Source organism: Nipponia nippon, unplaced genomic scaffold (genome assembly GCF_047370975.1).
Source record: "Nipponia nippon isolate SJK-2023a ecotype South Korea unplaced genomic scaffold, ASM4737097v1 scaffold_3, whole genome shotgun sequence".
Classification (NCBI taxonomy): Eukaryota; Metazoa; Chordata; class Aves; order Pelecaniformes; family Threskiornithidae; genus Nipponia; species Nipponia nippon.
This window is the reverse complement of record NW_028262347.1, coordinates 60,002,412-60,029,398: the sequence shown is the minus strand read 5'-3', so window position 1 is coordinate 60,029,398 and position 26,987 is coordinate 60,002,412. Positions and strand designations below refer to the sequence as shown.

Here is a 26,987-nt window from a genome sequence, read left to right as displayed (position 1 = left end):
CCCAGTGTGTTCCTGCACCACACAAAACCCCATTCTGTAACTGACCGAAAAACAAGAAATTTAGCTAGCTTCCCAACTTACACAAGCTTTTGTTCATATTCTAGTCAATCTTTGAGAGAGGCTCCATACCCTACATCCAGGGACATCCTGTTCTTTATGATGTCCCTACAAACCTAAATTCTGTGCTGACATCCCTGGTAAACACACTTTTATAGTAGACTCTACTTTTAATTTTGGTTAAAAAAAACCCCAAAAACAAACCACAAAGGATTACACAGCTGACCTGTCTTCCCACTTTTGCCACCATCGCCTTTCTTGATAACGAAGTTCTGCAGAGAAGCCTCAGGCCATAGAGTAGCCAAGAAGGAGGGAGAGACCTGTAGTCCTATGGTTTTACTTACTAGTGCTAATGGATATACCAGCTGTAAGTGAGATTATGGGAAGTGCAATTGCAGATCTGAGCACCTGAAAAAACTATCAGCAAGGGTTAATTGATAGAAAAGTGAAGGCTTCTGGGTTTTGCATAGTTTTTTCTATTACCAAGAGAAGGGCTGCCGTGTAATGTAAAATCCATGCATCCTCCTAGCAGATAAAGCATTTGCAATACAAACCTGTTGGCTGGGTTTGCTTCTGTGGTGGTGGTGAGGTGTCATTCATCATAGTGTATCCATCTGCTTCTTGTCTTACTTAAAGACGAACTGAACGAACACCTCCCATCTGCCAACGTCTTGTCTTTGATTACAGAAGGACAACAGCAGGAAGTAGGTCAAGGTCAAGCAAAGCAGATAAACATACGATTAACTCTGAGCAGATAATGACTCACCTGTCTTCAGTGGGAACAGCCTTGTACTGATGTGTCTGATTGAAGCAGGGTTGGAGGAATAAACCAGATTAAAGGGAATGACAATGCAAAACTAAAAAGTAACAAAAAGCTTAAAGATGAAAACAAAACAGTCCATGACCTCTCTTTTTGTTTCCATCTGAAGAAACAACAGCCGGTATGCTCCTGAAACCAGCATATGTGAAGTCAGACACTGGAAAGGAATTGAGAGGATTAATTCACAATTTTATTGCACAGCTGAAAATTAACCCCTTTTTTAAATATTTACAAGCCATTTATTTTGCACACACAATCTAAACAGCATTTTTCCCGATAAAATTGTCACCTAGAAAACTTACACACGGACTGAAGCATACATGTAAACCAAGTGGTTTGTGTTAAATGGAAGTTGCCTCAGCCTAACCCTGGAGGGGGAGGCGCTTGGGAAACGCGGCAGCAGAAGGAAAAGACACATTTTTCGTTTCTCTTTCCTGAAATGTTACTTAAGCATCTTTCCCCAACCCAGGGAAAGAAACAAGTGAGTTCAGTATTAGTTCAAGCAGAAGGCCAGCCAGTCAGGTAATGTACTGACAGGGTGGTGAGTTGAAGATTCAAAACCCTTCAGTGTCACAAGCCTTGCAAGAAAACGACAAACCTTGTTTCACGCGTGGTCCACCTTAAAGGTCGCGCTATCCCAGTTTTCCCCTGGAGAATGTAGAATCACCTTGGTCATGACAGAAAAGGAATGAGGTTTGACTCATAAGAAGAGAGACACATGAAAGGCTGCTGCCGTTGTTGTTTTTTCCCCTTCTTTCTCATGGATTTCTTACCTGGCTGACACATTGCAAATGCTGCCACTGCTCTCGGCAGAGCTACACAGTGATAACACAGTGCAACAAACATTGCATAACTTAACCAGCAATGCTGGGGGGAATATTTTAACCATCATTATGAAGCCCACAGCTTTGTGCTAAAAACGAGTGCTTTCCTGGCTGTTAGCACAAGCTGTCTGTCACAACACATATCACAATCTCTGGAGTCCACAAATCACCCCCCTCCCGTGGCTGATATGCCCGCACGTTTTCCATCATATAGATTGTTGTTTTCAAGTTTGTCAGCTAATATTGAGCACACGGCCTTGTAGCACTTACTGCTTAGCTTCCAGGGGATTTTGACACCTGCAATCTTAAATGAGTAGGTGCTAAGCTCTAAAACTGATGCTCACTGGTCCAGATTTGTCCCATGTTACTTTGGGCAGGTGTACACCTAAGGCGCCTGCGTGGGGACCACCAGCACCGTAATCTTTTCTGCTGGTCAGAGAGCAAAGGGCGATGTAGGGCTTAGGTGAACAGAAATGCCCTCTGCAGAAGTCCCACTCACTCCATTGACTATCAAAGGAAACTAAGGGGACCAACTCCAACATCATGGGTCTCAGACAGCTGCCAAGTTGCATGGGATGAATCTGGGCCTGAATGCTTCCATCTGGGCACCTAAAAACCTAGGGATTCTGGCATTGCAAGGTACATTTGGTATTTAGATCACTTTGATGCTACCTTTCTTCAGGTTTTGGACCCTCTGCTGTAGGGTGGAAAAACAGAGTAAGTGATGCCAACATGATTATAGTGAGTTTGGAAGAAAAGGCAGTGTTTATAGACTTGTTATGCTAGTTAGTGCCCATTGGGAACCATGCTAATGGGAGATGGCTTTGTGAAAGCCAATTCGAGTGTGTAGGAAAAGTAAAACCTATGGCCTCAGACCAAATGATCTATGTCAAGTCTTCTAAAGTCATTGTTTCTTCCAGAGCCACACACAGACACCATAACCATCTTACGCATGGCTACCAAGTTGTAGTAATGTGTCAGGTCCTAAGCAACCTGATCTTGTTTTGGCATTAACTATTAAAGGCTTAAGTCTCTTTCTCTCCTTTCCCTCAGCAGCCCAAGTATTTGTTTTTCTCTTATTTTTACAGTGAGTTCTTGCTGGTTTAAGGGAGCCAGCAATGGAGAGATGTCTTTTTCTATGTAATAGTCATAACCGGACCTCGACACTGTGGAGTGTCTATACTGTTGTTGAAATATCTGCCAACACCTGCCTAAGGCTGGTATAAACATGGATTTAGGTGTGCAGCAGATTGGGAATATGTGAAGAAAAAGGGCAAAACCCTAGAATGGGCCGGCTGAGGAAGGATCCTGAAATTGAGCCCTACAGAAATTGTAGCAAATTTGTAAATTGTAGAAACTTGTGCTAAAACTTACTGTTTGAGTAGGTTACTTATCTTTATAAATGCTGCTGATTTCATCCCCAGTGGATTACTTGCAATGACTCTCTTGCTCTCAAAACAATATTTTTCTGGAGGATATATGGGTGTAGTGGACAGAAAAGTTTGAAAAATATGAATATGTTAAAAATAAAACAAAACATAGTGGTCCCATTCTTACAGCTTCAAATTGATGAATTTTTCTCTCAGGTGTAGGCTTGAAGATTAAAACTGGAAAAAACACCTGCAGAATAAATATGTGTGGAGGCCCAGGTGCCATGCCAGAAACACAGTGTGTTGATATTGCTTTAGAAATGAACTCACGCAGTGGTGTAGCACAAGCCAGTGGTCTTTCATACTGGAAGAGACATTACTAAGATAGAAATAAAACCCGTGATAGCACAAAGCAAAGAAAATCCTCCATGCTCTGTACTAAAATGGTGGTGAGGACATCTCAATGACCCCTCAGTTCTATTCTTCACCCCAGACAATGCTGTAATATTTGCAAGTCTGATCGATGGGGAAGAAAACTGTATCGGGCTAAGAAAATAGTTTTGCAAACTGTTAGTTTGACATATGAAAACAGAAACGAAAGCAACAAAAATTTTAACATATTTGGGTCTTGGGTGATCTGATTCAGAGAGTTGTTTTTATTACATGCACTTGTTTTGCTCTGTGAAGTGTAATCAGAAAGAAGATGATGGTGTCTGTGTTCTCTGCTTTCATGGCAAAAGCTGGCAGGTTAACCTGGTGGATATTTTGCATTGATGAGTCTCCATGAATGTTAATCCTTGTGGGCCCTTACAGAACGCATTGCTTTTTTTGGATTGCCTTTGCTGTTCTTTGAATACACCCTAACCGTGAAAAGTAAAAGAGGTAAACTCTCCATGAGCCATGTGAACCCATATATTCATTGATGTTATGGACAGAAAGCATAATTTCGTTCATCTGTCTGTTCTGTTATGAACACAGACAGCAGAAGCTTACCGCCCAGCCTCAACACTGAGTCTCAGGCCAGCTGGATTAATTGCTGCTAATATAATTAGTAAACTCTCGGCAAGGTGTCGAGGGAAAATACACACATCTCTTGTCCTCATTCTGAATCAGCAAACCACCGAGTCCCACCTCTACCTAACCCCAGGGGGCCTCTGTCACTCATGGCGAGTATATATCTAAAATGCAGAAAAGCTCAGCAAAGTCTATCAGAAGAATAGATTTCATACTGAACTCACTATTGCCATTTAAAAAAACTCAAAGCAGACAGTGGTGTGGCTTCCTTCCTGCTGCCAGTAGTTAGTTCCGACTGGATGAAGAGTTCATGGATCCATCAGCACTGGATAGCTTTTCCTTTCCTTATAGCATGGCTGGAGAGCACCGCTGGAGCAACAGATCCACAGGCAGATCAAAAGAAGAAATTCTGTGAACCTTGCTAACTCCAGCTTTGCCCCAACCATTGACCCCAGTGCTGACAATTCAAAAAAGGCTGAGTAGTCAGACTCCTACTGTTATCAAGCTGCTGTTTTCTTTTTTTTAAATTCTTTTCTTATGAGCACCAAAAGAATAACGTGGGAATCCAAGGAATTGAAACAAATTAAACATCTTTGAGATGAGAACAGTTCAATCTCAGTGCTGACTTTCATGACTTGTACAACCCACAGAATTTACTACAGGTGGGCCACATTGGCCAGTGTTGGATAAGAAATGCCACAGAACCAGAATGAGCTTAGTCGAAGCCCCAGATCCCACAAACAGATCTTCTGAGGGACCTCAGAATGCTTTTGCCTTTCTCATTCCTCTGGAAATCTGGCTACTTAAAACAACCCCCCCAGTTATTTACTCCATCTTTTCACTGCTTTCCTGACAGATTGTGCTGATAGCCTTTAGAGTGCTCCCAAAGGGGGAGCAGACATGCTTGGACAGAACTGGGATTCATCACTCTTGCATGTTCAGCTGTCGGTATTCATGGGTTGGGGGTGAGCGCTACAAGGCCTCCGAGTGTGTAATTTCCATCAGCTCCGTAGGATCCCTCCACACAAGAAAAGCCTGTAGAATGGAACTGCAGGCATTCTACTCAGAAAGCCTGAGAGCATGGGGGATAATTGATTTTCCTAAATCACAGTTTAAACCTATCCTTTGGAAAAAAAAAGAATAAAAAAGTCTGGCTTTGCTCTGAATCAAGGCAGCTATCACATTATGAAAAGCTCAATGAGAGCATAAGTAGAAAGAAGTATCACCCGGCTGCTTCATTCCCTGAGTACCATCCACTCTGTGCATAGAATGAAAGAGGAGTCCTTTAAAAAAAACCCCCGCAAAAGATTGCGTAGAGACTATATCCTATTACATATGTACCAGGGGACAGAAAGAAGGTGTATGAGCAAATCACCAGCTCCACCAGCAACTTGAGATTTCAGATCCTCTAACTTTCACATGACTGATTTTGCAGCCTTAGCAGGAGTCTTGTGATGTAATGGTTAATGTTGAAAATTCACACATCTATTGTCTGACAATTATGTTGCTGTAATACTGAGGAATAGGCTTAGCTTGGCTGGAATCACTTGGCCTCACATAAGGAGGGGATCTCTTCTCGAATATATTTGGTGAGAGTGATGTCTACACGCCTGAGCGGAGAATTATCCCCGGGTCAGAACTATTCTTTTGGATTGCAATCTTCTATCTCATGGCGATGGACCATGGACCTCAAATGAAGCTTTTGTCACCTGCACAGTGACTTCCCATGAATCCATGTTGCAGAGGTTTAGGACATTTTAACCCTACAGAAACAGTAATTAGCTGGGAGACAGGAAGCTGTTCTCATCCTATGGGGGAAACTATAGCACAGAATGACTGGAAAGATACTAAGCTCTTAGCCTGAGTTCCAGATCTTTTCATCCTAACACCCTCAATGAGCTAACACTTGCATTGCAGTACCCATCAACATGCCTGGACAAATACATTCATATGATCCATCACACAAATAAATATTTGGCTGGCTTTCTAATTCCCAGGTTATTTTTTCAACTGATCATAACAATTCTACTCTGCAGTGCAAACAAACCCCAAATCCCAAGTATTCATAGGAGGAAAATGTTCCAGCCAACTGACACGTACACAGATCTTTTTGAAATTCTCAAGGACTTTGTGTCTTGTTTTGGGAATGTATAACTACTGATGAAAACAAATTCCTATAAAAGCAAGGTATTTCTAAATCCAAGCTTGTATGCATTTCCTGAGCCATAATTTGCTGTGCACAGCCAGAAGCTTTTCCAAACTTAATTTTATATTGTGAACCAAAGTAACAATCTTCAAACAATCCCCAATTCACCTAAGTGTTTGGATGTAAACATACTGTCTTAAATATGCATTATGAATTACTACAGTAAAAATGACTTCATTTAGCTATCAATGCTTCTGCATTTTCAATACTGCAGTGGAAATGCTAGGTTATTGGCTGTCATTGTCTACTAGTGACGTATTTGTTCCAGTCTCACTTACTGGAGTTGCAGAAACTTAGCTGCTTTCTTTTCCTAAAATTGAAATATTTTTTGAGCTAACAATGATACATTCTTTTTTGTTTTGCACTCCCACCACCTAAGTATTAGACCTTGCTGAAGTTCATAAATAATGATGCTCACCCCACTTGCTGAGCTTGCTGTGTTCTCCTGTTGCTGCACTGAAACGTGAGGAACGCCCATACAGTATCTGGCAGAGCAGGAAGGAATGTCCTATGCAATGCCTAAGAGTAATATCTCTGCTGATTTGCCAGGACTCCCAGTGCTGCTGGTCATTAATCTTTCTCAGCCAAAAACAGATGGGGCTATTAGGCAGGCTGGAGTAATGGGGGAAACTGGCACGATGCAGAAGGAAATGCATTATCTTCTGGATAGAATTGCATGTAAAAATGAGGACATTAAAAATGTATTTTTCATATTTAATTGGACGATGTATGATTATACCTACCAGAAAATAATGTGCAATGTGTTTTGTGCAGGGCATTTATAAAACTGTTCAGCTGTGCTAGGACCTTATTTTCCCCTGCAGAGAGAAATGGTAGCTACAATTCTGACAAGGTTTTTGTGCTTTTCCCTCTAACACAGGGCTTACTCTGCTGCAACAGCTACTGCAAATAACACTACAAAGTGCCTCCGCTTGTCGCAGTAAAAGGAAAATGCAATTTATGATTTGCATACAAACCACATGAAGCCTACCAGGTAAAAATCAGTCCTTTAGGAATAATGTGAGCATATCTGATATTCAGTCTAACAAAAGTGACGGAACTGCAGGTACAGCTGCTAATTCCTTTATGTCACCGAGTCCAAGATGATGATTACAAACAGAATAAAAATTGCAAATTATGAAGTGGAACCTGATTGCTCACATAGGAAACTAGCAAGGCTGTAACAAATTACTGAAAGTAGGATTTGGAAAAAAATCTGATAGATACTAAGGACTATTTGGGATAAACAAAGACATTTTCTAGGTCTGCCAGGTAGGCAAATGGTAGGTGACCCTTAGCCAGACAATGACAGGATGGAAACTACAGCCAAACATTTGAAGGTGTGACAACAGAAGAGAAATCATGGAAACATATTAGAGGGTTACAATAAGGCATTAAATAAAGGCAAATGCTTTGCCCCAAACTTAAACTTGCAAAGCCTGTTATATCAAAGGGAGAAGCATGAAAACCAGAATAGGAGAATTGGGTGTCAGCCAGCAGATTATTATTTGGGACAATAATTATGTCTGAAATGTGGTGAGATGTCAGGAGGTGCTGGGAAATACACAGTTGAGGCTCTGGTGCTGGAAGGGACTTAGGGGACTGAGAAGTTTGCAGTGACTCACATGTGTCAATGTTATGGAGTGGAGGGGAAAAGGGAGACACAGAACAAAACGTGTCAAGATAATACCCCAAATTAGAAGAACAAAAGAATTTTGTAGGATTTTATTTCTGATCCCTTGACTAGGAAAAGGTTAGCATTTAGGAAGGTTAAAGAAGAAAATACAAACCCCCAAAACCTAGCAGGGTAATATTTGACATAAAAATTTAAAAACAAAAAACCCTTTTTCCTTTCAAAGAAAGAATCAGTGGCCCTAAATAAAAAGAAAAGACCAACTGAAATCCTCAGATTAAAAATGGAAAGGGCTTATAAATAGCCATGGAGTATGGTATTCCCTTAGATAAATGGAAGACAAGGACAAGGAAATGCTGGTATGACTAAACTGGAAATTTTAGAAGTTATTCAGGCCAAATAGGAAACCTTCAGAGAATGGAAATCAAAACTTTGTAAAGCTGAAAGGAGGATATGTAATAGTTAAGATGAAGTTTGAGCAAGCTAAGAGGGAATTTGAAGAGCAAATAGTAGGAAGTTAAAAATGAACACACACATTTGCTCAGTACACCAAAAGCAGAAGACCGGAGATAACCAGTAGGCCACCCCAAACAATAAGTAGAAGAAACAATTAAAGACAATAAGGACATTGCCAAGAATCTAAATGATTTATTTGCATCAGTCTTCACCAGAGAGGGTGCTGGAGTGATATCTAAATGAGAGACTCGCACTTCCCAAATATCAAAGATAAGGAGAGGTCATAGACTGAAGACTCAAGAGAGAAGTTGGTGGAACAAATCAATAAATCAAAGGCATTAAGTCACCAGGTTTATCTGATATTTCTTGAAGACTTCAGGAGAAAACTGAGAATTAAGTAACAAAGTTGCTAGCAAGTACCTACTACAGCAGAGGACTGGAAGACAGTGTTATAACTGAGTTGGGGATTGTTGTTGTTGTTCTTGTTGGTTTTTTCACGGTGTTGGAGGAGCCCTGGCAGTTACAGACAGATATGTAGTCCTAATTTGCTATCAATCACATAAATTGGCTGAAATGTGTTAAAAACACCCAAGCCCCAAACCTCCCAAATTATGAAGTGCATAGACAAACATGACATGACAAGTACAAGTCAGTACAGCGTCTATAAGGGGCTCTTTGAACCTACTACCAATCTTTGAGCTGGTTACAGCAGCCAGCACACCTAAGCCTACCCAGGACATCCCATGACTCTGTAGAGACAGACAAGTAGCAACCGATTACCTCCCTGCTCCCCCATCCACATCTCATGACCACTCAGGAGAGAATAATGTTCATGTCGATAATGGCACACCCAAACAATGTCCAGGTCTGTCCTACAGCTTAAGCTGCTGCAGGGCAATCCACTCCATCTTTGGGCAACATTGTTAAGCCAAGGAGAAACACATATCTAGAAACTAAAGTTTTTAATACACATGAAACATAATGGTGGCCACACTGAAGCTCTGACTGTGGATTTTATGTAGGTACAACCAGTGTTAGCTTCTCTTAGGATCAGCTTTTGATACCTTTCCGCACATTAGCTAATCAACAGGTCTCTGTGCTGCAGGGTTCTTCTCATTCTCAAAATGCACAGTGACCCAGGCCGTTAATGGTGAGTAATACGGGACTTAGGGAATTAAGATTTTGGGGTTTTTTTGTTGGTTTTTTTTTTTTTTTTAAATATATCTCAGCCAGGACTGAGCACTCATTTCACGTCTTCCCAGCTCTTCTCAGCTTTTTGTATAAATCTTTACATAAAGCCATTAAGAACAGAAGAAAAGCACTTTGGAAAATTATGCAGTGATGTATTCTTATGCAGCTAACACTCCCAGGGGAAAAAGTGAAAATTACACATAGCCTCCTGCCCCTTTTTATTTCTTGTCAAAGATGTTGCCTTTTTTGGCTTTTCTCATATATACACAGCATGATGAACTGATATTTGTAGTTTAAATGTCTGGTTTAACCGCGTGGTTTCCACTGTAACAGAAAGCTCTCATGAAATGTCAGGTTAGAAATAAAACCAAGCTCTAGAGGGATGAGGTGAGGAGAAAAGTAGAAGGTCCAGTGGCTGAAAAACAAAATGGAAAAAAGTGAGCAGAATGCAATGTAGATCCATTTCCCAATTCAGGCAGTGGTATTGGTACCTGTGGTTGTATGGGGATCTGGGGTAGGGAGACAGACGCATTTCTCACTGAGTTTTTTCTGCTTTCTCTATTAACATTGCAACAGAAATTACAAATAGCCCTGCAAGGGGTAGTGCATTAAACCTCATCTCTTCATCCCATGTAAACACAACATTAATACTGAAGAATAAAGAAAATGGTAAAAAGTCCAGTGTCTTGTTTTCTGCATTTTGCTTGTTAGGTTTCCTGTCCGCCCTCCAGCATACTCCTGTGTGTACCGAAGTTGTGATCTTGACCAGCCCGCGTTCAAGCAAACACTCACACTCAGATTCCCAACACATTCTTTTCTCCCCCGCGAATGGGGAGTTTATTCCTAACAGTTCTGCTCCTTTTAATTATAAACTCCTTTAACGAAGTAGTTCTGAGACCTTGCAGCAGGCAGCAGGAGAGCACCAAGGCTACTAGTTGCCATGTTTATAATCCCTGTTCAGCAAAGAAGTCCACTTAAAGCCCAAGGCCCAATGCCTTCACGGATGGGCATGCACTGAAATGAGCCTACAAATCAATATCCCCCCCCACACCATGCCTTGTAGGCAAAATCCAATTCTTGCCTAAAAAAGATAAAGAGTTACAGCCAGGCCCTTTATTTTACGAGACACACATGAACAAGTTGCTCTGGTGTAAACAGACCTTACACTGAAAAAGTTTTGTTCACTTTCTGGCAGAGCTACTGATCTTTACTGGACCACCAGAACTGAAGATGGCAAAGAAACACAAGGGAGACATTTCCTTGGCAAGGAAAGGAGCAGCATTTAGGACTGGGGAAAAGGCAGGGTGGGGTATAGGGGATTTTCCTGATAAAACAACTAATTTGAGAATAAAAGACCAACCAATATCATGTATACACCTAAACCAGTAACACACTTTCTCTGGAGTGCAGTATTGTATAAGCGTCCCCTTCATTTTCAAGGCTAATTCAGACCTTTGGCTCATCCTGCATTAACAAGGTCATCCATGTTAACAGGGCCCCTGTGAAAGTTCACAGGTGAAAGTTCCCTTTTAGAGTAGTGCAGATTTGAAATTCACAGGACAGCGACCCGAAGATCTTCCTTTACAGATAAAAAGCATGTCAAATTATTAAATAGCAACATGAAATCCTATATTCTGAAGGTCTGTCTTTGCTCTGCAGTTAGGAGAGCAGTGCGCGTTCCCAGCCCCTGCCCAGTCCCCACCTCTGGCGGCACGGCGGGCCTGTGGCCACCCCTCTCACTGACACCTCGCGAGTGCTAAAGCTGAAAGACCTGGGGTAGTCGGGGAAGGGACGAATGAGCATAGTCCGAAGACATGTCACTTCAAATTTCTACTGTTAGAACTGCCGGGTATGATATAAAAACAGAAAGTATTTCTCAGTTCGAAGTTTGAAGACCAGGCCCCAAACGTTGAGTGGCTCCTCCCTCCGGTGTCCCTGTTTCCTGCACATGGGCTCCATTGTGCTAGCTGTTGTTCTCTGCCGTGAGATATTTGAGGGCTGCAAAGCCATAGTGGCGCGACATATCCTGCTGGAACTCCTCCTTCAGGGTCTTAAGACAGATGCGGTATTGCTTGTTGGAGCGAAACTTGGTGATGTCAAAGCTGGGGGCGTGCGGCATGTGGATCATGTAGGCGTTGGGCAGCACCGTGAACTCGTACTCCTGGGGGAGAAAGACACCGGCTGTGAGGGTGTTCCCAACCCTCTGGCAATGCATCTCTCCCGTACCTCCACAGTCAAACATGCTCCATCGTGTAACAGTGCAGTGTGGGGCTCAGAAACAACAAACCCATACAGATGTGCCAAATAAGCCGCCTTTTTTTAAAGTTGCTTTTTCTTGGTTTTATGGAAGATCTACTTTCTCTTTTAAAATGTTTTTCTCCATGTAAGCTAAATGATGGGGAAACAGTACAAAAGGCATGCCTGAAGCCATGTCTGCAGCACAGATTTTGCAGTAGTGTGCTTGCAACCAACACAGCTGTGACTGCGCACAGCATAAGTCTCACGTGTCCATGCAAAAGCATGTTTTTGTCTCTACGATTTATCGTGTTTGGGATGCTGGAATAAACTATATTTACAAAGGCATCCACTGCACTACATACATTGCTTTGCCTGTATTCTAAGATACTTACAGCGAGAAATCTGTCCAAAACTATTTATAAACCTGAAATGAGGGGAGAATATGATATTTTACAGGCAATGTGTGAAAATGGACCTACTAATTCCATATGCTTTGAGAAGGTTTAATGCAATTTAAGTTCTCCTTCAAAACGTATGCAATAATGGTTTAATTCCCCCCCTCCTCTAAAACTACTTCACTAATTCTCTAAATTTGGATCTGACCAAGTTCTTTGACAATTTTTGTTGTTAAAAATGATGGTTCATTTAAGTCTCAATTACTCCTGTTAGATTTTTTCAATTTTTATAATTAAATATATGATAATCAGAGCAAAGCTAGACAAAGACTGATTCTTAGATAAGCTGAAAGTTCACTAGTGTAGGATGTGCAAGAACCAGTTATCTGCTCCTGCAAGGAACTTGGCAGAAAAGGGATGTGAACCTCAGTATTCTGTAGCCAAGCAAAGTACCCTAACCACTAGGACGCTACCTCTTTTTCTATATGGAATTTCAGAAAGTTCTGAGTTGTATGGGATGCAAATGACAAAGAAGCTTTGTAGTCTTCACAGGCAAATTTCCTATTGTCCTCACACAGTTTCTATTTACAACTGTTGCTGTATTGACTCATTAACCATCTCTGCGTAAGACACTGGGCAGGGAAGGAACAGCCACAGAGCATGCTGGCTTTAAAAGAAATGGTGTACAACTTCCCCTGGTTTGCAAAGTCCAGTCACTTGCAGATTTAGGAGTCTGTACAGAGACACAGAGTATCTGTAGCACAGAGGCAGAGTACCCCAAGATATTTTATTAGGCAAAGAGATTTATCGGAGAGAACACAGTTGGTGCTAATAAACATGAGTGTTTCACCTATAAATCTTTCTTCACCTAACAAAATATGATCAACCCAGAAAAGACTGAAAGCTGCTGGGTTGTGATGCTACCAGAAATCAAGTGTTTGAGCAACACAGCCCAAAATGAAGCCAAAACAAAATGGAAAAAAGTGAGCAGAATGCAATGTGGATCCATTTCCCAACTCAGGCAGTGGTATTGGTGAGCCCAAAGTGTAGCTAAGGCTGCAGTGCCTTCCCAGAGACCCCTATGAAACAGTAGCCTGTGTTGGACAGCTAGGTGCAGATGCAGCTGTATGGCTGCTCCTTTCTCATTATGGGAATGCCTGTTCCCTGCCAGAGAGTGCTAAAGTGGTAAATCTTTATGCCAAATTACAATGCTGTCATATATGGGAATGGACCCATCTGAGCTTCTGTTTGGGATGACAAATGTACAGCAAGAGCAAAATAATCTGATGCTCACAGGCAGAACTCATTTAGCTGGAAAAGGCTTAGAACTAATGGGGAACCAAACACAAAAACAAAGGCTGGCATGATGGAATGAGGAGAGCTGATAAACTACAAACTACAAAACATGTCTCTACGGGATCTTAAAACTAAAGGCTGAAGCTGCAGAGGAAGATGCATCCCCCTCATACAATCTTTTTGTTCTCTGTTTGCATGTCAAGTCTGAAATCCCGCAGGTCAGGGACCATCTATGCTCCGCAGTGTAAACTGTTCAGCACAGTGGTGCTCCCATCCTTCCGAAAGGCCTTCAGGCACATAAAGCCTTCCAAAAGCTTATGAGCCTGCTGCTAATAAGCCCCTTTGAAAGATGCTGGGCTGGGGTCCTGGAAAAAGCATTGCTCACAGTCTAGTTCCAGAGTCACTGGAAGAGCAGGGAAAGGTTTCCTAATGACGCATCCCTACTACATGGAAACACCTATTGAGAAAGCAATGCACTTGCAGGAACCTCTGTCCCTACCTCACAGGTTATAAATTCTTGGGACTGTCATTATCTACGTATTTGTACAGCATCCAGCTCAGTGGACATCTGCGTGCCCCCAGAATAATAATGACGATTATCGCCATGCTGTGTGCTGCTCTGAAGGACGGTAGTGGCACAGGCCCTTGGTAAGGAGTCTGAAACAGTTCTCTTGACAGACACTGCAGTTACGAGGAGCAGTGAAATAATTCCATTGAGCAGCTCTGCCTGCTGATAATGAAGCCAGCCAAGGAGCTGGCAGCGACCTGATCTGTGGACACCCCAAAGCAGAGGAATGCCCCAGGGGGAAGTAGCTCTGCGATCTCATGTCCCCTCCAGGCTGATTTTCTGGGAGAACAGGCCAATACCCACGTTGCTACAGATGAAAATGAAACTTCTTTTGAATGTGAGAATGTTTTTAAGGTTGGAAGAGCGAGAAAAAACAGAGTTAGTTCCAACCCAATGGCCATTTAAAATATCTGTGCTATGATCAACTTTGAAAAATGTTCCAATTTCCAGTGTGTGACTCTGTATGCTGGGCAAATGTCTCTGAACAGAAGAGTTAAATCGTGAGTGCTAGATGAGAGCTGCCAGTGGGAACATAAGCCTTGTTACCCAGATTTAACAAATAATAAATCATTACACTGGCACTCTCCACAACTGATGGTTAATTGATTAGTGTTTGGAAAGTGCACTGGAAAATTAAAGTGTTACAGCAGAGCAAAGTATTGTTATTAACGATAATATAAGGGACATTTTTTTTTTCTAGTCTATAATAATTTTTTCTCAACATAAGTAGGTACAAATTTGTTGGGAATGCCCTTCTGCAAACAGAGGGCAAGTGTTGGCCAGCCCAAGGTGACCGTGTGGTTTTGTAAGCAGGAGTAGAAAATAACCTTCCCACACATGTGCCTGCACACAAATACACTGTAGCCCACCCCCCAGAGACACAATCTCCCAGGAACTTGCTGCATGCCTTGTGCTACTCTGCTTCATGTAAACTGCTAAGAGGCGGGGAGAGAAGGATGAGCTATATTCCAGATCCACAGCAGAAGATAGCATAGGAGGATACAGATGGCCAAAAAGTATGGGTTTTGGTTAGCATGAAATGCTACTAGTTCAAAAGCTGGGACTGAAACCAAACTGAAAAAAAAACCCAAACCCCAAAATAAACAGAAATGCCATGACGCAGACCCTGCTGATTAGCACAGTGGTTAGCTTCACATCCAAGAACAGCAGAGTGATGCAAACCCTGCCATTTCAGTGAGCAACAGCACTGGGCTCCCACAGACCCACAGTCACTGCCGGTCTCTAAGATCTAGGATGGTGGCAGGGACCTTGGCAGCTCTGAGAGCTCCAGTGCCAGTCTGGGTCTCTCGAGCTTTCTCTGCATCCTTATTCTTATATATTCTGCCCAGCAGCTCCACCCCAAGTCACAGATCCAAGAGGCAGGTAGCCCAAGGATCAGGTGCCTGGATCCTCTAGAGTCTGCCCCACAGCCAGACTTTGGAAATGTGAAGTCCTTGTCTCTGCAGAGATGCACTGTAAATCCAGGCCAGAAATTCAAGATGCTTGCCTTGGATTCAATTCAAGATTGCTTTTTGAATTCTGAAATAGCATTTGGGACTAACCAACCTCTATTTAACTGAAAAACTTCCAGCTAGGTCTACAAATCCCCTAGTAGGTGACTGGCAACAAGTGCTGCAATGCTCAGGCACACTGTTGGGCAGGAGGCAGGCACTGCAGGGATTGTGCCACTGAGAAACAACAACTTTCTCAGCACTGACGAATAAAATAACTCAGACTCAGTTCTCCTTTTAATGCTTGACAAGGACTAAACTAAGTGTTCCCAACTCATTAAGGAGCTCAGTAAGGTCAAATGAGCACTTCAGTGATGCAAAGCCTGAAGCTTTTCTACAGTACACGGATTTCATTTAACAACCCTGCTGCCCAGCCCTGGGTGAGATATGCAGGCGTTGGCTCCTCACCTGTGCATCCAGTTCCATGATGTGAGCTACTTTGTTCCAGCCAAATCCAACAAACCGCCTGTCATACTCCGGGCAGTCCTTCCTCACAACAACGTATGGCTCAAAGTCTGCTTCCCACTCAACGCGGTAGGGGGTGGTGGCTGTTCGCCACTTGGCAAAGTTCGTTGGCGCATGCCCTTTCGTCCAGACGTGATACCTTAAACAGACATAAATGGCACGAATGTGGGGAGGCAATTAGATTGAACGCATCTTGGCAAGGCAACAAAATGTTACTTGTTAGATGAAATGCTCAAAAATGAGGACATTAGCTTACAGTTCACATCATCATTTTCAGGACAAATCGGAGGCAATTTCCAGGACTATTTCCAGCATGCTTTCCAGAGCCTCTCTGCGCTCAATGCTTAAACACATCTAGTTGGTGAAGGATAGTGTGAAAACACTACCTAATGCTAATGTGAGAAACAATTACAAAGTACACAGACAGTTCATCTGCACTACAAAGTGCTGTGTCTCATTCCTAGCAACCAAGCAGCTGTATCAGTGCTCTAAAATCGGTGTGAAATTCTGTAGCTCAGATTAAGGTCCCTAAAATTAGCTATTTCTACACCACGGTGACATTCATGGTCTGTTTTATATGCAATTTTATAATTTGTATGAGAGACACCTGCAGCTCTGGATAGAAGTTCTGGTTTATTAATTACTGTTATTACTATGGTAGGAGCTGAAGTGCATAATTAAATTAATAAGTAAAATATTACATAAAGGCTTTCTGCTGTACTTTCTACATTGTGGGGAGTACCCCTGTGATCCTGAGTAAGGTAATCAATTTGATTTACAGAAAAAGATCCTTTTATACTTCGTTAATCTTGTTTAGGTCACAGCAGGTCTCTTCCAAGCACAGCTTGAATCCACCCCATTAGTGCCAGGGTCAATGACTCTCTCGCCCACTTATTCTTCTTACACCTTTCCAAAAATCAATGAGACAGGCTCTTTCTGCAGACTCATAGACTAAATAATGAAACAAAGGCATAGCAGGCTATCTGTATTACAATGCTCTGAGATGTGTAACAGAAGGGGCAAAACAAACACCCTGCCAGTTTGTAATGTAAGGTACATTGAATTCACAGGGATAACTCATGTGCTACAGTAAAGGGATTTGAGCATTAATTATTTGCAGAATTAGGACCTGAGGTAATGTTTCAACCCCAGGAACTCTCATAACATTGCAAGCTATTGCGAAAACCAGGGACATAAGATCACAACCTAGGAGTTTCCACTTTGACTGTATATTCATACGGCTTATAACCGGAAAATCAGAGAGGTGTTCAGCTTTGCTGACTCTCCTTGTTCAGAGGCACTGCAGGAGGACAGAATTATTAGGATAGCACTGGGGTCCCAAGTAACATATACTCCTTCGAAGGCTGCATTTCTAAAGTGTAAACAAGTTGCAACACTTTCAGATATCTGGCTTGGGGACCCAGAAAAACAAAGCCCTTCCATATTAAAAAAAATGACAGTGAATTAATTCTCTAGAGGTTATTAGAAACCAGTGCCAGATTCATAAAGATGCTTACAATTCTTAATGCCCTTTGGAATCATCTCCAAAAAGCCTATGTCTTTTCTTGGTCTCTTTTGGAAATGAGTTGGTAACCTACCCAGTCACTAATGGGCAGCTATCTGTGCTGGAAAAAAGTACAATCACAATGTGGGGTTTAAAATGACATGGGATTATGGAGGATGCTCTATCTTCTAACATCTTACCTCCGGCATTTTGAAATTAATTATGATAATAATAATAATAATAATGACTACTAAACACTTATGAAGTGATTTGTATCTTCAAAGCTCAATACAAACTTTGGTTAATTGAGAGATTCCTGCAGAGAAGCAGTCAAATGCTGCTGCTATTCTAGTAACACTCTCCCACTGATTTAAATGGAGGGAACATGATGCTAACCATAAAAACATCAATTTCTTTCCACCCTTTTTGGGGAAAGCAGTGTAAGCAGTTACAGCAGCTCAGGTATAACCTCTGTGAGTTGAGAGAGCTGACCAGTAGGAAAAAAAAAATGGGGAAGAGACAATATGGACTTGAGACTGGAAAGACAAAATAAAGCAGAAAGGAAGGAACAGACCCAATTGTATCAAACCAAGTCATACCACAGATAATCCACCTGTCTCCTCAGAGTGACTGTGAGTGGAGGGCAAGAGGAAGATAAAACGATGGCTAAGGTCAGGACAAAGAGGAAAATGAGTGCAGGACGCTCAAATAAGGTGTGCACACACTAATTATAAAGGAATAATTAGACTGGAAACAAGAATTGTGAGAGTTCAGGATTACATACATATCTGTACATACAATATATGGGTCTATACATATATATACACACACACACACACACATATAATCTGCTGGAGCTAGGTCTTGGCCAATGGCTGATCATCACATGAAATGTACTGCAAAGTAAGATATGCAGACATCATTACATGGATGTCCACATAGAGGACACTACCGTGAAAGAGTGAGTCATTTCCAACAGACTTTACTCTCGATGACGCAGTTGTGAGAAGTGGTTTACTGTCTGTATTGGTCTTTCATCTCACAGGGCAAATGAATAAATCTGATTTTCCTGCTCAAGCCCTTCTCACTCAAGATTTAAATACACATTGAATTCTAAGGCCACACTCAATCTCACTGACTCCCAGGAGAACTTTGTGAAAATTGTGAACAGCATTTTTCACTACGCTGGCAATTTTGACAAATCCAAAACAAATAATTTGATCTCCGTAAAATGATGATGAGTTTCTTTCCCACGGTTCATAGAAAACAACTGCACAAAACCCTCCTGCTTTGGGTCAAATGTTTCATCTTACTTTCATTATCGATTGCTTTTATTTAACACAAAATTTCAAAACTATAGTAAACTTTGCTAAAGGTAGCAAAATGAAATGATTATTCTTCTCAGAGTGTTCTTTCTCCCTGCCTTGTCCCTCAAAGCTTCCCGTTTCAGTGAGAAAGATGACTTGGTGAAAGAAAAACTTCCCCATTTCTGTTCCCACATGCTTAAACATTTTGCTGGATTGTCGATGCAATCAGTTAATTAGTTAATCAGTTGTTGCTGGTTATGTTTTCTCAATACGATACGTCTTCTACCAGCTGTGGTATTCCTTGTGCCTGAAAGCTGTGTCGGCAGTACATTTGTGGTTCATCAGCTATTACCCAGGCATTGAGCGGACACATCCTCATGAGGCACAGTCACAGCCAGCACCTGCAAACAAAGCCAGCAAGCTGGCACAGAGCAACCCGCTGCTGCGGAGGGTTTCCACACAGCACACCTCGCCAGCCGTCGATGCTCACATGTCTTCCCGTTTCTTCTGATGGTGACTGGGGGATGTAATTGAGAGCTGTTTTGTACTTCTTAGCTGCCCAGAGGTAGAAAAGGTCACCATTTGGAAAAGAGGTGACAAAAGCAATTTCAGTGAGGGAAAGATTGTAATCTACCATGTGGTGTGAGGGACTGGGATGCTGCAGGCACTCTCAGCAATCACTGTCACAGCAGTCCTCCCCAGCTCACTCCCACCCGCTCAGCCTCGAATTGCAGTGATATTAAAGCACCTTGAAGGTGGAGGTGAATGTTCTCAGCCTAGATCACAGCTACTTTGTGGCTGTTGATAGATGTGAGCAATGAAATGAGCCAAAGCAAACTGGGGAAGCATTTGTAAAATGTGTCCTACATTAATATGTACACCAGCTACAGACCGCATGTCCTTCAGTTCTTATTTAGCCTTGCTCTGGCAAACTCCCACTGATGCTAAAGAGATTTTTGCCCGAGTGAGACTTGAGAAAGGATCTGCAAATCCGGCTGTGTACGTAACATGCCAGCATGCTGTACAACTTGAAGATGGAATCTGTAGTGGAAGGCCACTGCTGTGCAAGCTGAAAATCTGATTGTTGGTGGAATGTAACATCTGAAAATCCTGAGGGTGTTATTTTCCACTGGAAAGTTTTTTTCTTTCAACTATGGGAGAAACAATTATTTTCTATCAACAAATCTCTTGTTAATTTGTATGTCTTTGACTGTTAAAGAATGATGGGAGAGTGAAAGGCACTTGCTCTATCAGTATCCCTAAGTAATTTTCCAGAGAGGCACACCTCTCTCGGTCACCTAAAGTTTCTATTTCAAGGCAGTCACTGGTAGACGTAGTGTCAGAATTATGTTTTTCAGGCTCACGCATGCTGTCTGCTATGACACGTGCATGCGGCCACATGAGGGAAGGGTGGCTGCTGCAGCAAGAGGTGTGTAATACAGGGAATGGGAAAAGTGTGAGGAAAGCTCTAAAGTAAGGGAAGGATGGGAAAGGCGATATACAGCTCCACCGGCCATGGATAATATCTATCTTTTTCATAGTTTTTATCTCTAGATCTCAGAATACTGCAAAAAGGAGAGGTGAACATTGTTACCTGCATTTCAGAGATGGAGAACAGAGATGTAAGAAAGCGAACTGATTTGCGTACCACCTCCCAGCAGGGCAGTAGTGGAGCTCAGAAGAGAACACAGGTCTCCTAAGCCCCCTCTCTGTGTAATATCATAAGGCCATATTGTGTTCTTCCCACCACTGCGATGCTTTACAAATGTCTGCTAATCAGACCTTACCACACACACCCAAGAGCCAGTTAACCCCTGGTAGTTGCATTTTAAAACCGAAGAGTCTAGCAGATAATAGAAGTGACTTGTTCACAGCCACAAAAGGAGTCTGCTTCAGAGAGGAGATCCAAATTTAGGTGTTCTTCGCTTCTCAACTTCTAGTCAGAGTACACTTTTACCTCTGCATTGAGAAACTCTAACTATTTAAGCAGCTGTTTCACACTTTTAAAGAGCACACGACAAGCCTGCATTTGTTTTTCCAGTAAGTCAGTAAGGAAGCAAACCAACGAGCAGAGAGAAATTATTTTTGGTCACATGAGGGACACAGCTATCCAGATAGTATTTGGCAGCCAAAAAGCAAATTACACGCACATGAGTGTAATGGTCACGCTTGATTTTGTAGCGCAATAAAAAATGATGAAAATAAAACAAATTCAATTTAACAACTGAAGTCCTTCAGTAGAGCATTATAATACTAGATAAAATGCTGAGCTTACAGATGGAATATATCCACATATGATTCTGTTCACTGCTTCTCTATGAAATGGGAAAAAAAATTCCAATAGGTTTCTTAATGGAGCTAGCTAGCTGACAGTGAGAGAGAAAAATCAAACATTCACAGAACATCAAAAAAATCTTTAGAGATAATGACCACAGGTTCGACAAAAGTACTTTCCATTACCTGAATGTGAAGAGGGTTCCCATGTCCAACATAGATAGCAGCTCTGCTTTTGACTTGGGGAAGGAGAGGCGGTAGCGTAGGGTCTCAAAAGCAGGTACAATCAGAGCTTTCTTGGTGTTAGCCAGGTCTAGCTGGATGACGGACTTCCTGGCAAAGAGAAACAACAAATACAAGCAGAAAAATTTTAAACTGAGCAAATCACTTGGCTTTTCAAAGTAAAGAGCAGAGAATAGGCAATTTGATACCGTAAATGTAACTATGGCCCATATTTTTTCCCAGGGGTGTTTCGTATTTTCCTCTCCTTTTGAATCTGCTGCTCTAAGAGCAGGGAGAACAATTACAGTTCAAAAAGAGCTTGTGTGTTTGACTGATCAGTGCTGCCCTTCATGTCCAGAGGTGCACAAAGCTGAACTAGCACTCTGAGCACAGCCAATTGACCACCTCTGTAAGAGAAACATAGCTGAATGTTACTACATATGTGGTAAAGAGCTGCCCAGTCAATGGCAGTTCTGAAAAAATGGGCTTTATCTAGGATCCAGTGGGACTTCACAAGGTGAGGAGCTGGAAAGTCGTGCGCCATCATACTTGCTTTCTACCTCTGCTTTAGAGCTCTGTGTGTCCTGCGAGGTGAGCGTTACCTTAACATCGCTGTGGACCAGATATTTGCCCTCAAGAACACTGTTGCCATGATGGTCAGTCTTTATTCAAGGCAAGGCACAGATCCACTGCAACAGGACATGGTGCAAATCAGCAAAACTGTTAATTCGCAGTATTTTTTTGACTATTGTTAATCATGTACATGGTAGTGCCCAGAGATCAAAGCTCATTTGTGCTTGGCTCTATACATAGGGCAAAGAGGCTGCTTCCTGCAGAGAAGGGCTGTGCACTGGATGCGCTGAGATACCTTGCTTTTTGCCTTCTTTTGCTGCAAGTTGTTCAGTGTTTCAGTGTGTCCGTGTGCGTGTGTGTGCACATACTGCATTTTGCACAGTAGGGCCCTTCTCCAGACAGGGGCCTTAGGACAACTGCCGCAGGAGAGCAACAGCTTAGCAACCTTACGCACTGCCTGCCAGAAATATTCAGTCTATTCTTTCCTAACAAACTAAAACCCAAAGAAAAAGAAGTTACTTTTCCATCCCCAAACTGAATCTTACTATGCTTGTCATTAAAAATAACTCCGTCTTGATTTTCCATTCATTATCTTCATATTTCATATGAGAAATATGCCTCTCTCTCCCTGTCAAAGTCAGTTCCCCTTAACAGGATTCACTGTCCTGACTTTTATGTTCCTGCAACAAGCAATCAAGGACAATGTTGACAAGCAGCAAACTCTCTACAGCCTTATAAGATGAAGGAATTGGGATCACTGTCATAATAACAGAAGGACCAAATAAACCACTTTTCTAGGCCCAGAATACCTAGAATTCATTTATATTGCCATCAGAGAAAAAGAAGAAGAGCAGGGCTATTTAATAAAATCTGAATTTTAGAGAATTCACACCACCCTATAGGCCTGTTCTATAAAAAGAAATCTGTTCTCAGCGCCTTACTGCAAAGTTTGCATCGTTTAAAGAACCCCTGCCACATTCCAGTGAACTTTTCACAACTGAATGATTTTAACAGCATCTTATTATAACTTTTTTGTACTTTCCTCCCTAGCTTCTCCCTCACCGTCACTAATGCCTGAGATATCTGCATGTAAATAGATGACTCCTTCACAATCAGCCTCCACGACCTTCCAGAATCGCTGAGCAGTGCCAGCATCCATTCTTTAGGACACTCGTAATGTTTCTTCCCCTTCACACCTTCTCTGCAAGCAGGGCACACTAACAGTTTCTCTGACATCTCAGGCTTTCTGGACTCTGTCAATCTATCAGCCTTGAGGAGTACAGCTTTGGGGATTTGGTTCTGGGAAGGAGTAGGTAATGTTTGCAGTGATGCTCACCCTTTGGGCTCTGCAAGGGAACAGCAGCTTCCATTTATGGCTGTTGCTATCTCTTTGTTTGATGGAGAGCTCAAAAGTCCCAGGCAAAAATCAAGGCCTTGCTGTGCTTGGCACTGTCAAAAAGTAGGAGACAATCCTGCCCACCAAAGTTCACAGTCTGAAGTTGAACAAAGCTGAGGTAGGTATAGGTATCAAGCAAGGGTAACGGCAGAGACTGTCAGACAGAGCAAGTTGTGTTGAACGTGACGCATTTTATAAGAAGATATGGGATACAAGCACAAACATGATGTGGATATCAATAATCCTTTCTGCACACTCCCTACTCCTGTCATCTGCAAATTTAACATAAGTGTCAATGGCAAAACTGTTGGAAAGAATTCTTTTCTTCTTCATGAAGAAAACCAAAAGGCAAAGTGAACAAACTGATACAAGACTGAAATCACCTGCACCGTCAAAGGTCAATATGAAAAGTTAGGTAAGTGGAGAGAAGCAGCGGTCTGAAAACAAGATGCTTGTAGTGGATGCAGTCTAACACAGGAACTAGTAGAGGTACTTCAAGAGTGAAATAACATAGCACGATAATCTCTGCAGAAATATTTTCAAGAGATATGTGAGCATTTGAGGTACATATTGTTAAGCCCAAAGTGGAGGGGTTCACCAAAACTGAGCTGGGAGTTGAGACACACTCCATCAAAAGTCCAGCAGCACTGACCTCCGAGTAGAATAGCCTGCCTTTGATGTGGACTAGATGACATAAAGGACAACGTAAAGGGAAGAAGGAACCAGTACAGACATCCAGATGTTGAACCTGAGTGACAAAGGGCAACAGAGGCCATGTGAATTGTGATAAAGGCAGGGAGGATTTGGTAGAGAAAAAGACACCTTCCGTTTTCTTCTGATAACTTGGCTGGCGGTCTGCTCCTTGGACAACCAGCTGAAAATCTAACCTCTTCCTACTGTAGGCAAATCTGCTTTTCCTCTTCTGTTGGGTTAACTTTTTTTCTTGTTCTGAATGGAGGTGCCATTTGCTGGTTGACTGGTTCTGTGATACTTGGAATAGGAAAATTTTCACTGTTGGTGTTGCAAGATATGTGGAATATCTAGCACTGGGTAAACTGTTTAATTCCTGTGCTATCCTTATGAGGGCTGTTCTTTGGATTCAGTAATATCAATTCAGTATCCATTTTCCTTTATCTGTCCTTTTCCCCAAACCCCAAAATAAGGATATATGATTGTATGAAGAGCTTGCTCCTTGCTAGTGTTGTCCAGGAAACCGTTTCCTAGGCATCTTTGTGTTCAGATCTGATGTATGTCATTCTGACACAGTGAAGGTTGGGTTGAATTTCTAAATCTACTAATGAACCATATTTTTTGCAAAGCATGGAAGAAATGAATCTCAAATCACAAGAGTCTCCTCACAGGTTGAATGAACTCCAGCACGTTGATACCAATCTTTTCATCTCCATAGTCCTTTCCAAAAATTAACACAGAATTCTTACCCTCAGGGGGGCAGATAGTAATATCATTCCCATTTCTGGAGGATAGAGAAGCTCAGACACAGAAAGGTTAGTAACCTAATTCTAAAGCACTGAATTCAGAAAAAAAAAAAAAAAAGAAAAAAAGGAGTCCATTAATTCAAATTAGCTTCCACCATCAGGACTCGGTAAGTGGTTAGTTCAAGATTAACGAATACAGCAGTCACAGAGTTTGTGGTAAGAACTGGAGAGTTGTCAGTCTACTGTTAAATTCATTAGAACATTCTTCCTTTCTGCAAAAGCAATGAATGCATAGCCTAAAAAGGCATCCAACAAATAAAAAACAAGAGGCACAACCCGAAGTGTGTCTCTTGCTGAGATGATAAAGAACAACCAGAAATACTTCACAACTCATGTTGCAGGGGACAGGTATAAAACCTGTGGACAGACCTTGGATGCCAGGTCCTAATTCATGCTAATTCATGTGTGGAAGCGAAGGGCATATTTTATACAAATGTGTCAGGAAAGAACTTTAATGCTAGCTGTGACAACTGTAGATAAGCAGCCTGTCTAGTTATTTTATGTTAGAAGAACCTTTAGGATGACCCACACACCTTACTTGTAGCAACCGGAAAGAGCCTTTACCTCTGGGGCAATGACAAGATGATCTCAGTAACTAATGAGGGAAGATGACAAGACTTTGACTCAGCACAGACCATGAAAGTATCTGAGTTTCATAAACAAGAAATCTTTAAATGATACATTTCTTTCCTTTTGTACTTCACAGAAGAGTAAGGTAGGATAAAAAGGGGGTTTGATGGAGATTAAAAGCATTGAAATGGTCTTACCTGGCAGCTGTGAAAAAGCTCAATTAGCACAAATCTAAGTGCTAGCAACAGATACCTAGAGGGACAGGTAACCATCAGCTCCATCACCTTCTCCTTCAAAACTGGCCGTAACCTTTCACATACAACACTTTCAAAATATGTTGAAAATGTTTTTCAAAGTTCCTTTCTTTCTGAGTATATATTGTCTGTACAGACACAATATACAATATACGTAAATCAGCAAATTTGCAGTGAGAGGGACTTGTCTGGCTCATCCTGTAGAAAGTGTTGTCTGAAACACCACACTATTTCTATTTGCTGATGTTCATTCTATCTGAGGAAATGAAGATGAAAATGTTTGTATGTCTCTAACAAAAAATCACTGCCATTCAGATAGATAGGACTAATCAGCTACTTGCAGAGGCAGTGGGAACAGTCAATGCAGAAGGGTACAGGGTATCCATATTTAAAATAATCTCACTGCACCTCCCTGCTATTTTGGTCAGAAAAATCATTATTGAAAAAGCAACAAAAGCCTTTAGTCCACACGCAAAAAAATCCAATCCCTTTTTTTAAAGAGTCGGTAGTAGCAGATTAGCAATTTTGATATTCCCAGGCAACACAGACTCACAGTCAGACTTAAGGTGGTATGGGCCTCACAAAAGGCTGATAGAATAACACAAGGTCTTAGATGCAACAGCTTTCAGTGTGAATCTGTTTTTTTTTCTGAAACAGCACCAACGGGTGGCATCACTGTGCATTTAGTCCTATAATACATTATCACCATAAGAGAATTATTTCTATGGTTGTAATATCTTAAGTATATTGTGGTACATCATTCTGTCTTCTCTCTTCCTTTCAGTGCTGGCTCCCATCAGTGCACTGTGAAGCATCATGGAGGACCAAATTGCTTTTTTAGTACTACATGCCAGTATCAATAGCTGCTATCCTTTCTGTGTCCAGCATCGGTCTGAAGAAATGTAACAGTATGCAACACTAACATCAAAAAACAGAAAAGCTAACAACAACATGGATCTTGAGACAGCTATATGTGTGCAAGGGACAGAATTATTTTGGAGTCCTCATAGCACAAGTCAAAAAGAAATATCCCTAAAGTAAGTGGGAAACAAGCTGACACAGTGCGATAAAACTTCAGTGATATTATTGAAATCCAGAGTCTTAAAATCTATAGTGAATTTGGCCCCGTACATGGATGCAAAAATTGAAAAAGGCAATTAATTCTCCATGTGAGGGAGAAGCGAGAAGAAGATGCTTACTGAGTTGTTCAAACCTGAAACAAAGGAATTCCTCCATAAGTTTACGATATCGGAAGGTGTATTTCCCTTTACACTCCAAAACCCCGGGCCTACGGACTGAACGGAATCACCTACAGGCAGACCCTCACTGGAACACTTTGATCAACTT

General features: G+C 41.8%; 1 protein-coding gene across 4 annotated transcripts in view; it reads right to left on the bottom strand.

Moving 5' to 3' along the window:
- Positions 1-1,045: 1,045 nt before the first annotated feature.
- The window catches only part of LARGE1 (LARGE xylosyl- and glucuronyltransferase 1), a 296,062-nt gene continuing 270,120 nt past the window's right edge, over positions 1,046-26,987 (bottom strand). For all 4 annotated transcript variants that reach the window (XM_087766202.1, XM_087766205.1, XM_087766203.1 and 1 more), the window contains 3 exons: positions 21,316-21,462; positions 15,988-16,183; positions 1,046-11,732 (listed from right to left, as the gene is read on the bottom strand). In XM_087766202.1, the coding sequence (XP_087622328.1) occupies positions 11,535-11,732; positions 15,988-16,183; positions 21,316-21,462 (541 nt within the window). In that variant the 3' untranslated portion in view covers positions 1,046-11,534. The remainder of the gene's footprint in view (positions 11,733-15,987; positions 16,184-21,315; positions 21,463-26,987) is intronic.